We start from the raw sequence: 14,067 nt of genomic DNA, 5'->3' as shown, positions 1-14,067 counted from the left end.
CTAATAAGTAATTGTTTAGCATTTCCTTTGAAGTACACATTTGCTGCCACAGTATTTTACTAAACACATCTCATCAGCAAATCCAGAAAATTCCTTTTGCTAAAGGGATAATTATAAAGCTGTCTACATAACAGACTATCCTCTTTGAGGCTCTAAATCAGAATCCAAGTCTCTATCTCTATAATGAGTATTTCTTTTCGGTTTTATGGATCTTTTCACCCTCAGGAACCTTAACAGCACCTTTTTCCTCATAGAATCCTTCTGTCCAGTCACAGTGCCTGCTAGCAGTTACTAAATTATTATTTAACTAGCTATCTCAAATGTAACTGTTATTTCCATATTGTTAGGTCAAGATAAGAAATTGCAGTTTCACAAATATTCTTTTACTGTTAACAGAACTAATTTGTAACAAGTTATTCAACAGCAAGTCTTATCTTCTATGAAATAACTTTGCTGCTAAAGAGATTACCATTTCAAATCAAGAATGTAACAAGTACGAAATAATTTATTATTTTTAAAAATTCAAAGCATACTCTAAGGAAGTAAAGCAGCTGTAGATTATGTTAACACTGCTACAAAAGGACCGAAATTTCATTAAAGCACTAATTCAACAAGCTTAAAAATACTATGTTTGCAATGAATGTATTCCTTTTTCCCCACTAGTAACTATAAAAGTCTACTTGCCTAAAGAAAAATAGAACTAAATTTTAGAACTTTCTCAGTGTAGAATTGGTATCCAGTGTAATAACTTCACTATATCAGTTTGTGCAGTCATTGAAAATCCTGACGTGAAGGATGAATACAGTAAGTCAAACTTCAGAAGTGTGCTGAAAGAAAACCCTGGATGACACCATTTTTTTTTCTTCCCTTGGGAAGAAAGCAAAGCAGTGAATTTTGGACAACACCACACAAGAAACTAAGAAATTGAGGTACAGAACAAAAATAGATGGAGTTAGATATACAAAATACTAGTACTGCTAATAGAGTATATTTCAAGTTTTACATCTCCCCAATTTCTTCAGTCAGTAATTAGGAGCTTAATTTTAACACTGGTTAAAATCTGACCTCTTCCTTTATCACTGCTGTATTTTTTTATTCACAATTTGTCTTGGCTCATGCTACTCACCTAAACCTTGATTAAAATTGATCAGAGACATCCAGATTCAAATTCTTGGGGTTGTCTTGGGTTTTTTTGTAGGTGGTTTTTTTTGTGTGTGTGTTTTTTGTTTGTTTGGGGTTGGCTTTTTTTTTGTTGTTTGGGGTTTTTTTGGTTGTTTTTTTGAGTAGGGTATTGAACCTGGGAAATATACACTTGTGTTTCATAGGAGTATAGCCATAGAAGAGCTCCCTCAAACTTATTCATGTCCAGTTATCTGACATGGGAGTTATATAATTATAACTTCAGCATTTTTACTGTATCCCTCAAAACACCTAGTTTCAAAATGAATTTCCTAGACAGCTCGATGGAGTCAATGTATTTATGTATTCCTTCAATTAAGGACAACATATGAAGGTATTAGCATTTTTTCTTGTGATCTTTGTATCTTTTTTACAGCTATGTATTTGAAGAAAATATGCTTAGATCTATTCTTTTTATTCAAGGAAGCCTATACACCAGCTTTTAGAAATTTCAAATCTTTATTCATAAAATCTCATCTCTCATTTTTTTGTATCAGATGAAAATCTCATACACAGAAATGAGCCATAAGATCATCCTGGGTAAGTAGCAAATCTCTACATTTTTGCCCTTAGTATTTAATATCACTCTAAATTTTTACTATAACTAGTTTTCACTTGCTAAGAGGTATTATGTTTCATGGTGGAGAGCATCTAAGCTTGAAAAGAATGCTATGTCCAGAAAACAAAAGAGAAATTTAAAAAATATGTAACAAAATAAACAAGACAATTTAGAGTGGAAAGAAAATGAATAATGCTCTCTTCTGCTAGGCAGCATATCAGACCCAAATTATGATTTTTCTGAGGAAACATTTCAATATTGACCTTAGCTACAGCATTCATCAAGTACCACTGTGTTTCCCTGCACCTGCCATATACAGCTACTAAAGTGAACATTAAAGAATTAGAATTCGCAGTCAGAATAGAAAAAAACAGTACGCTCTTTTCTACATAAGATGAAAGCAGATAGCTAAATTGGGTGATAGGCAAAAGCAATTAGCAAGGAAAACTTTACGTTAATGAAGCAGCAGAGCTTGTTAGGTCATCTTAATTATGCATGTTAAGTTCTGACTTGAGGCACAAAAAATTGTGGAATATTAATAGTTGTAGAGTAAATGAATTCTGAACTCATAACACTTCATTCATGCTCTACTTTGCTTGGTCTGAATCATGGTTGTCATATATAAATGTAGAGGTGCATTTATCCTCAAGGATTTTGTTTGGTTGGTTTTGATTTGCTTGGTTTTTTGATGTTGTTTATTTGTTTGGTTGTTTTTTTCTTTGCTTGACTTGTACAGACTCAAAAATAAGAAGTCAAGTATACCACAGTACAGTTTCTTGAAAATAGTATTCTATTTGTCTGTTTTCCAGAATATTTTTCTGTTAATACAGTACAGATGCCAACACTGTTAGAATTTAACAAAACCATTCAGTCATCATAATTAAGTAGTTTTTCCATCTTGCAAGAAAATCCAAAATTCAGGGTTTTGCTCTAGTCTAAGTCAGGATGAAACCTTGCAAATCTGAATTTTAAAAAAAAAAAAAAAAAAAGAAATATTATTTCCTTCTGGTTTTGGTTTTGTTTTTCACCTTACATTATAAATTCATTCTTCAAGAAGAAATCTTATGCTTGTTTAAAAATAGTGTGGGTTTTTTTAATGCCAAGCAATTTTGCTCAAGTGGTTGTTAAGTACCACTTTCAAATTTCAGAATTTAGTGTAAAGTGAGTGAAAAATAACAGCAATTAATATATCATATATAGAGAATCGTTTAAAGAAATTGTTTAAAGATTCTCAATCTAGTTAGGAGTTGTTTAGTAATATCAAAATACAATGCTCCATTTCAGACTAGTTTCAGTATATATTGCAATCTGCAATGCTGAAATACTTTCAAAGCAGATAGCCTCAACAGAACCATAGATTTGCATACCTGAATCTATCATACATTCTATATATAAAAAAATAAATATTCCGTTTGGTCACATACAACTCCAGATATTTATCTTGGAGCAAATCTCAAAACTTTCAGTGATGCTATTTAACCTCTTTTGATATGAATGCTGTTCACATATTATCATTAAGTAGTCTCTGGGACAGAAATGTGCATGGAAAAAACATTCAGCAGATGTCTGTATTTTACTTCTACGCACCAGGTTGTATAACCCTGTAAAATAAGTTTAGGCAACCAAACATTCTAGCAGAATGATTGAGCCATAAATAAACCTGTTATAATCCAGTCTGGCAGCTGACCAAACCAATACCTGGTGTTTTTTACCATAATGTTCAGTATATTTAAGTTTCTCACAGCTGGAGAAAGTTCAGAAGATAATAACCCACACTGCCCACAGCCTAACTTCTTAAATGTGGATTCTGAACTGCTAAATTAGTAGTGAGAAACAGGGAAATGTATGAATGAACTGACATTTACCACATAGATTGTGACAGATTAGAACCACTTTGGATTTTATTTGAAAACATGTAAGCCAAAAAAAAAAAAAAAAAAAGACACTTTTATGTGTTGCTGAATTAAGGTAGGAAGTGTAGGAAGTGCAGGATCAAGTAAGAATTCATTACAAAGTTTATTCTAGTCTGAAAAAGTCCCAGCTTCAGATTTAACATGGGCAAAGGATTTTATTAATTATTTCATCGTGACTTTTTCACTCAACAGTATCAAGAAGAAAGAAGGAGACAATGAGAAAAAGATAGAGAAACATCAGATACAGTTAATTCTACTAGTAAGAAAGCAGTGCAATAGATTGGTCTTTGCCTTTTTTCTGTTCTGGTATTTTCTGAAGGCATGGCCTATTACTTCTGACAGAATTATCATAATTATATTCCTATACTTTTATTATAAGCAGCAACAGCCATGACACATGCCGATTCCACATGATTGTTACTTTTAAAAGCACTACATATTTCTTCCTATCTGTTTAGTAAGAGGACAGTGATACAAAAACAATGATCAATGTAAACACAAGACTGCTGAGAATATTCAGAAAAAAGACCTTTACAGATTCAAGATATAAATATGATCTTGTAAGTAACTTAGTAAGCTGTATCATGTGTACACATGCGTTTCTTCACGAGTATGTGACAGAGATAAAAAGATACAAATGTATTCAAATAGCAACACATTCAGATTGTTATTGATATATTGTGAGGATCAACACCTCTTTGATTATCCTCAGACCAATAAAGAAATATGAAAGAACCATTCGAAAATGAAATCTCTAAGTATGTGAATCATGATAGAAAAGCCTCTTCAATAAAAGCAGACCACCGAGACTTCCTCAGGAATTCTATGTATCATATTGAAATGAAACTGAAGATACTTTTAAAGTTGCCAAGCAATTTAGACTTTAGTAGAAATCGTATCTATTTGATTCTCATAAACACTTATACAAGCAAATCTTTTATCACAAGAAGTCCGTATAAAGAAATCATATATAGTCTCACGCAACAAGGCAAATGATTTCCAACATTTCCACAGATTTTCTGGAGTCACAAAAAGAACACAGCCAGTTGTGCTGTAGTTGCTCTCCTGAATCATAGAATGGATTTAATTTATTTGTTTCACAAGTAAGCTAACATTTATTAAGTGATAGAATGATTAGGTATGGTAGCATCTATTAAATAGTTTACGTTCGATTTTCCAAAGCTGTGAAAAGGGCTAGAAACAAAGGAAAAACTATCTGAACTGAAGTCAATATGATCCATACTTGGAAATTTGACTTGAAACATTCCAAAGAGATGAGATGAAATTTTATACCGACTTTTTATTACACTGGGATATTAAAGGTCAGATAGTTATGAAGAAAATTACATACTAATTAGAGATTTATACAAGCCTACAGAAAACAAAACAAGAATTAAGACTGGGAACTCTGTGAATCATAAAGAAGGAAATGCGATGTCTTAGTTAAATTGATAGTTCTAACTCTGTTATGATGGCTACGTTGATTACATATGGTGGAAACGTCAGAGGAAGAAGGACATAACAGAAACACCAAAGCTTGTAAACTTTGTGATCCGTAACTGCCTGGTTTTACATCATTGGAAATAAGTTAGTCTTCACTGAGATCTCTAAATGCTCAGAATCACATAAAACTCAGTTTTTTATTTGGCAAATTCTCATATTTCAGGTGGATTAAATTACATTTAGCTACATGGCTCAAGCCGAATCGAATGTACTCCCACTAAACAGGCTTATTGCTAATGTTTTCCTGAATAAGCTGTAGTCAGTCTCAACCAATGAAAATAAAACTAATTCCCAGTTCAGCCCATATAAGTTAGAGTATTCCATAACAGCAATTAATATCTCTGTAGAGTCTTTAATTCCTGAGTGCATTGCTGACTTTAAATACACAAGTAACAGTAAAATGGAACTCAAATTTTACAAAATTAACAACTTTATTGATAAGTTGGTAAAATTACTTGTTTTATTCCACTATTTTTATTCTGAGCACAAGAACAACTTTGTGAAATGATGTCACGACATAACTTTCTTTTACACCTTCTAAAGATATTTCTTGTAAAACTGGCATCCTACGAATTTTTTTTTCTGTATCTAAGGACCAAATTATAAAAGATCCATAAGCACCTAACACTTGTCAAGATTATTAGGCCTTTAAATATCCTTTAAATTCTATCTGCATATCTCAGGTATCTGAAAACAAACCAATATAAAGAATCCCCATTAAATATTAATCAGTCTGCTTGAATACTTGGTTCCACTTAGATTTACAAAGAGGACTCTTAAGGGTCCAGAAGATAAACCAGTGTGGTTTTCATACACTTTTTCACCTTGTCCTATGCTGAGACAAAGTAATGGTGTAAAGTATGGTGTTATACAGTCATACACTAGCAATAACAGGTTTCTGCCTTACACCAGAAGCTTTTATGAAAATGGTACTTCATTTACAGCACCACAAAAGATGAAAAACACTTCACTGGCACACTGAACTCTATTCCAATATGTATTATTCTATTATTTGATTGACCATGGCCCTATGTTCTGATAAAGTAACTATTGCTACTGATCTTGGTAATGATCTAAAGATTTGAAATCAATTTGCTCAATGCATAAAATACACAACTACAAAGAGTGAGGTGAACTGCTTCAAATTTTAAATTAAAAAAGGTAAAAATCAAAGAATGAAAATATTCTTGCAAGAAAGGAAGCACAAAACAATGACTTAGAATAATAAGCAGCAGCTACATGTAAACCAGGTGCATACTTCACATATTTCTAAAATTCTGGAGAGTTAATTTGCTTATTTGGAATTATTTAGAGAAATGAACAATGTAAATTTATAGTTCCCATCATATAGTACTTTAAAAGTGCAGCACAACAGAACTAGTAAATAAATTAATTTTTAAATATTTCCAAATATCATATTCAAGACACTATATATAACAAATAGAAGAAAAAGGTGTTGTTCTCTAAAAAGGATAATTTTCTAAAAAGAAAAAAAAAAAAAAAGGAAATTGACTTTTTAAAATACTGTCATTTAGTAGCTAATGTATATAAAATCTTTACATCTTATCGATAGGAAAAAAATTGTTCAAAATTAATTATGTTATGTGGCTCAACACAATCTAGATAACTGATAGATAACTAGGATACTAATCTTCAAGAAACAGAATTTGTTATTTTTCAAATAAAACATGAAAAGGCTTCTAAAAAAATAAAGAGTACTCTAAGGAGTAGTGGAACTTTCTTAGCAAAGATGTTAGAAATCGCTCCATGACCAAGAGGAAAATTAAATCTTTCAACAAATTTGAAAACTAAAGAGGTCCTACTATAGGATTTGTTTTAAAATAAATCCCTTCCTGACATTATAATTCAAGATTTAATTCCAACTAATGAGCAGAAACTCACTGAAAACCTAGTAATGAAATTTTATTTGCATGAACATCATTGTAATTTTCATGAACTTGAGTGAGGCCACAGAATAATCACAATGGAAAAAAAAAGAGGCATCTAGAATAATTACCTATGGGAAGGCATAGAAACTGGAAAGGATAGTAAGAAGGTGTTACTTATAGTATTCACAAAATATATATCAAAAAATAATGTAGAAATGAAATAGTACACATTATTAATGACTGAATCTTAAATTAAGAACAAAGTAGGGAAGTATGGACTAGATGAATTACACATTTACAAAGTGACATTATCATTTGAAAAATAATACAGTATGTGTTATTCTGAAAGAAAGTTAATATGTACATGTATTCAGTCTGCAAAATATTAAAAAAAACACCATAGTTACTCTCTGACTCACGTTTACAATAATATTTGGTCTCATACCTTTAAATAGTTTTAGTAACAAAAATAAAATGTTAGGAGTCTTTTTAGCTTCACAAATAAATACAAAAAGGAACTAAGCAGTTATATTCATACCGTCATAAATCCATCCAGCAAACCTGAATCAGGCTTTGGAGGTGCTTGCAATCGCTCCATAGACCACTTTTCAATGATAGATGACACCTGGGTATTTTCTGTGTTTAGAATTCTGAATCCAGTCATATTAACACCACTATACCGATAGGGTTCCACATCCAAGGCAAACAGGTCCTGAAAAAAAACGACCATCATATAAATTCTTTAATACACTGAAATTCCTATTTGAATTGTTGGACCACCTCTCCAAATGAGAGTACTGAATTTTGCAGGAGTAACAGTGTTATATGCACTAGAAAGTATGCTCTCTCTATTTGGGGCCCTGTGTCTGTGAGCAAGCAACTCAGCTGACCCTATAGTGAGAGTAACCTGATTCACAGAGGAAGAATAGCTTCAACTGCCTTTTTATTATTATTATTATTATTATTATTAAAAAAAAAAAAAGCCTTTTAGGAAATGCTAAGTCCAGTGGCAGAACTGTATCCATACTAGTTAGGCTTAAATACTATGGTAGGCTTGAATATTACTATTAATTGCTAAAAATATTGTTATTAATCACTACTGCTTTGGCTTACCAGAACAGATTTCAAATCATAAAATAAACAGAAAAAGAGTTTCATTGCACCCCCACTCTCTGTGAAACTTTAAACAATAAATTGTGGGGGGGAGAGGGGAAATGTATATGGCTTTAAATTTAACCTAAAGCATTTTTGGCAGCTATAAATTATACTTCCAAATACGGACATATCTTTGATAAGAATTTATCTTCGCAAGAATAACATTTGCCAATTAATGTATTTTCAATACATATGTATCTGGATGTGTATTTAGGCCCCCGACAAACACAGAGGCAAATAGAAATTGATAAAAAGAAAAAAAAATCAAATTTTATATCAAGCAAGTAAACTCAAGATTATCACAATCCTTTGACACAATCCTTAGAAACAACATAGAACCAGATCTCATCGCTACAACCATGTTTTGATCATGTGGGAAAAAATACAAGGTCAATGAAGAAAACAGTCATGACTCACTAAGCCTAGCTATGTGCATTATAAATGAACTTTTATTTGGTTATTTGGTTTTATTCAGAATATTTTCAAGGGATATAATCACTTAATAATCAAGGTTATATATAAGACATTACTGTCCTATAACATAATTTTGTCGAACTTAGAAATTTTCCACATAATTTCTACATAGTCATTCACAGAATTTTAAAATTATTTTTAAATTATTTTTCCTGACAGCTTAACGTATTATAATTTTCTGTGAAATGGTAGTGTTAGGTGTAACACTGCTTGAATTCATTTTATTTACTGGCAAGAATTGAAGAAGATTAAATAGTGTACTTTGGAAAACCAGAATATAATTCATTATTCATTGTTAATATCACTAAGGGTACAAAAATCAGTTATCAATCACTACCCATTTTTAATTATAACTAGCTATGATACCGTTTTCCATATGTGATACCTAAGATATGCAGGTGTCAAAATGTTTTTTAAGTTATTTATTTACAGATAACCTAACTCATGTCCTCTTTCTAAAGAAAGAAAACATTTGATTGCAAAGGAAAGGCTGAACATACGTAACTACGTTACGCCTTTCCCTTTAAAAACTCTTAGCTTTTACTGTGAAAGAAGCCAGAACCTCAGATGTAACTATTTAATCAAAACGCATTCATGTTTACACTGGAATATAATAAATATACACAGCAATATTATGCATATATTATAAATACACACAGGTCAGTGTATTAATTAATTAATGATCTACTGCATTAGACCCTGAATCAATCAAGAGGAGAATAAACAGAAGACTGTTGTAAACAGTGTGACTGGAAAATTGATTTGACAGGACTTCCACCATGTCAGGTAAAAAGCAGTTAATATATCAAAACAACTAAATTCTGATGCAAATTCCAAAGCCACATTGCCAAATCAAAATCTATCATCCATTTGTCCACACTAGATTATCCTTTGATAGCTCCAAGTCAATATAATACTTGTCTCTCCTTAAAAAACAAAAAAACAAAACAAAACAAAAAAAAAGCTGATGTTCTAATAAGGAAATAAGAATGACAGAAAATTCTGATTTTAAAACCTAGCTTTAATAATAAAAATTAAATACCAATGCACAGCATACCACTCAAAGAAGCAATTTTCACTGTTAGCAAAATGAAAATTTAAAAAAATAAAAAAACCTTGAAATATCTACAATCCATTTTGATAGGCTAGTGAGGGAAATTCTGTTGCACATGATTATAAATCCATAAGAGACAGAAAAATTTACACTTCTAAAATAAGACAGGCACTTGTGCACAGTATTTTGCCTTCACAGTTCTAATGAACTTCACAAATAATTTTCCTTGCTATTCGACAAGCTATTTCAGTGCTAATACTTTCTATGAACTCTTCTTTTGTAGTTCTGAGTTGAACTTTCCGTCCTACCACAAAGGGTTCACTTCCATAAGGACTTCAACATGTATGCGACTTTGAAAATAGGTCATTTCAAGCATGGTTTTACCAAAGCACATCTGTCTCATGCCTGAAATGACTTGTATTTTAAGAACTTTAATGAACCACAATCTATATAGGCAAATCTGAACACAACGGACAACAGAGAAATGTGCACAACTATAGTTTCTAGAGTACTATTTTACCAACTTTTAAAGTGTTTCTTAGGCTGTAGTGAGCAGCAAAAAAATCTTCACATACACGTTTCTTATGTCTTGTAAGAGCATTCATATTTTAAACATTAATTTATTGCAAATGTTGAATCTGATGGTTCCAAGAATGATCAAATTTCTTAGTTACTTTTACAATGGACACCAAAGAACATTGCACAATTCATGTGCTTAAAAAAATCTCATGTGGACTGTTAAATAAAATGCTGCTAATCACACCAAATTATTCAGGAATCATATGACAGTGAAGAATTACCTTGTAAAATGTTGGGTTAAAAATATGGGTATGAGTATGTTTAAAATGTCATAATCTCCACATACAAATAGCTAAAAGAGAAAAAAGTACAAAATTCATAATATAAATAATCAATTATGAATTATTTACTTAACCCCGCTTGAAAGTTAAAAACTGCAGTGCTACATAGTCAGTTAGTTTTTTGGGTCTATCAGTTTTCAGGGTACACTGTTCAACAATAATTAAACCATCCTGATGAGTTTTCACTGAAAGTAAGAAAACTCAACAGAGAAAACATCTTGTGCTCACACCCCATTCTATAGAGACTTTTTTCACTTTGTCAAGTAATATAATTAAGAAAAGTAATATCTTCGTTAGATATTCAGTATGTTTTTATAAGCCACTTACCAGTGTGGTGAAGATATAGTGATAGTATTCTGTCATCATTCCCATAGCTAAAGCCTTAAAAAAAAAATAAACAAAAGATTATTGTTTCTCAGGTCACATAATACATTTTTATCATACTTACATGGCAAATGAAAAGCTGCAAAAGAACACTACTGGGATCAGACTACAGGGTTGGAATTATACTAAAATTAGGTCAAGCAAGTCATTTCCCATCAGTTAGAGCAGATTACTGACTATTAAAGGAATTTATGAACCAGATCTTCTGATAGAAAGAATATTATTAGTCTGTTCAGTGCAGTAAATGTGAAAGAGGCTTATAGTTTTACATACTAATGGATGCATTAAATTGCCACACAAAATTTGAGTCGACAATATTTTCATTCATTATTGAACCCTTCCCTTAAAAAGAATAACCTAACAGGATTTTTTTTTTCTATTTTGATGAACAATACTATGTGTTTAAAAGAAGAATCCAAGCTTATACTATACATGTGTACATTTGTCCAACCATGGAAGAAAATACTCTGGAGTCAAGTTTTGAAAAGCAAGATACATACTACTTTAATAAAAATGAAGAACAAATATTCATAGCATTATTGCATAAACTCAGATATCTATCAAACACCTTCATCTGCCTTGCTAACTGTGTGACACCAAATAGTTTTTCACCAACTATGCATTTTAAAATTTTCATACTTTTGACAGCATAAGAACAAATATTTGTAGATACATTTTTAAAGCAATAAACTCTGGATGACTCATCACTCTTATTCAGTAAGAGCATTTTCACCTGAAAAGCATGTATCTTCATGCTCTGCACAAAAGTTGTCTTAGACTACTATGATTCATTCAATCATTTTAGTACCTACAGTGATTTTCATCTTACTTTAGCACTGTAAAAAAGCCACACAAGCAAGCAGTATTTTCTTCCTTTCGAGGAGTTATCAAGTCGCTGCTAGTTACACCTCCTTAAACACACTGAAAGCAACTATTATACAATTGTCATAATACTACAATTTGTATAAAATAGAATTATCAGAGTTCTGAAGGCTGTGGGAACCTTTTTACTTGTGACAGTCTGAAAAATGGTGAAATGACTACTCTATATGTTCTTTTCCAAGGAAAAGTTCAAAGATAAAATGAATATGAATTATCAACTGCAGATCAGATTTTATAATATTTTAGGCAAGACTTTGACAAAAACTGCAACAATATTTTTCCAAATGATGCCTATACCTGTGTATTTAGAATTCCACAATAATATTTAGAACTACAGTATAGTGTGCCAATAGCAATTTAAATTCTCTTACACACAGGAAATCCACTCTCTCATGAAATATTACAACTACATTAGAAACTGTACAACTACAAATATTGTTAACTTAAGAACTTGTTGTTGTTTTTAAATAAAGCCAAGGTATCATCCTCTATACACGTAACACATTTGCAGTCACCTATATCTTAACTGCTAATAATCAAGTCTTTCATACTCCACAGAATCTCCACACAAGAACATCCTACTTACATTTCTGATTCTGCTATGTGCTGGAGTTGTCTCTTTTCAAAGTCTCCTTTTTCTTACTTTCCTCCGTTCTCAAAAGACTTCACTCCTTTTTCCTCTTCAAAACACTGTCTTTTCTCTGCCTCATTATTCAATTGCTTCCCTAACCTTTTAAATCATGTCTGCTTTCCCTGGTTGCCTGGTGATGTAGTTACCATTAATATTTACCTTAACTTAGTTATACTTGGCTGAATGATGGGATTTTTTTTTCCTTTTCATGAAGTATTTTTAGCCAGAAAACAGTAGCTGCCATTTCACTGGCCTCTCAATGTATTTTTTTCTTTATTTCCAACTTGTTTTCTCTTCCACCACTTCATTGTTCATATTTCCAGTCATCCTCCCAAGAAGAAACCCCTTGTCATGCCTCTCCAAGTTCATCCCTCCATTACCAGAAAACATTAATGAACAGTTGACAAATCAAAACGTAAAGGTTTTTGTTATTATTATTTTTCAGCAAACACTTGTAAATGCTATATTTGGAATGATATCACTATATAATAAATGCAGTGTTATTATCCTTTGTGTCAATTTTGATAGCAAGAGCTCACATTCAGGTTCAGAACTTTTAGGCACATCTAAAGCATTGCAATATTGGAATTGAATGGAAAGCTCAAAGTCTATAGAAACTGTATAAAGATATAAACATTCATGAAATAATTGTTCTTGTATCTTCCTTCTATACAACAGTTTACATTTTGATTTTAAAAGGTTGAATTCTCACTCTTGGGTCCTGGGACATGATCAAAAATAAAAGGCTTTTAATTTTGTTCCCATTTCCCTCTAGTCATGTGTTCTTCATTATGTTGCATACTGTGAAAGAAAACTTTCTTTTCACCTGAAACCTACTGTGTACGGTATAAATGATGCGCCTTGATGGCGTTATTGTTAATACTGCAACTTTGTATTGCCATCAACACATTTTCCATTTGCATTTTTAAGGTGTTAAAGTAATTAAATGTACATTAATGATTTGGGCCGAACAATTACACTAACTAGGCTGGCTTATGCTTACCAAACTGCAAAAACCACCAGCAGAGGTTTAAAATTACTAGGAATTGTGATGACAGTATACACGTATTTTTGCTAGCAATTTTAATTGTACCCACAACAATGCCCTTAAGTACCTTTAATGAGAGACATATTTTCAGATCTTAAATACATTTTGTTTTTAATACAGTCTGCTAATAAACGTAATATAAACATGAATTAAAGTCATTAGAAATGTGCATTAGAAATGTAAAATATTGTAGAATATTGTTTACATTTAGGTATTTTTTCCTATTCTCCTTATTGAAATAATAGTTCAATTAAAAAACTATGGGGAAAAATGGCCTCTGAACAGAAGGAATTCCCAGTCTTTGGAGCTAGCTCATTAAACTAAAGGAGTCACACAAAGACATGCCTTTTATTCGCAATTCAGGGTGACAGTAAATTTTTTTATGAGCCTTGTCCTTTGTGTACCATTATATTGCCACCTTCTCTTGGAAGACATCACTGGAATCTGCTTCTGAAATATAAATCCAGTCAAGTATTTGGGATTCTGCTGTATCTCACCTACTCCTCTTGTATATAACAAGCAAACACTTTCAAAGC

The 14,067-nt window shown here is 31.7% G+C and overlaps 1 protein-coding gene across 1 annotated transcript in view; it reads right to left on the bottom strand.

Annotated features, from left to right (window-relative positions):
- Positions 1-14,067, bottom strand: part of GRIK2 (glutamate ionotropic receptor kainate type subunit 2) — a 376,312-nt gene that overhangs the window by 218,496 nt on the left and 143,749 nt on the right. Inside the window, exons 5-6 of the mRNA XM_065632877.1 lie at positions 10,914-10,967; positions 7,582-7,755 (exon numbers count right to left, since the gene is read on the bottom strand). Of these exons, the coding sequence (XP_065488949.1) occupies positions 7,582-7,755; positions 10,914-10,967 (228 nt within the window). The remainder of the gene's footprint in view (positions 1-7,581; positions 7,756-10,913; positions 10,968-14,067) is intronic.

The sequence above is a fragment of the Caloenas nicobarica genome, chromosome 3, assembly GCF_036013445.1.
Source record: "Caloenas nicobarica isolate bCalNic1 chromosome 3, bCalNic1.hap1, whole genome shotgun sequence".
NCBI classification, from domain to species: domain Eukaryota; kingdom Metazoa; phylum Chordata; class Aves; order Columbiformes; family Columbidae; genus Caloenas; species Caloenas nicobarica.
The sequence above is the reverse complement of the archived record's forward strand: the minus strand, read 5'-3'. Positions and strand labels throughout refer to the sequence as shown.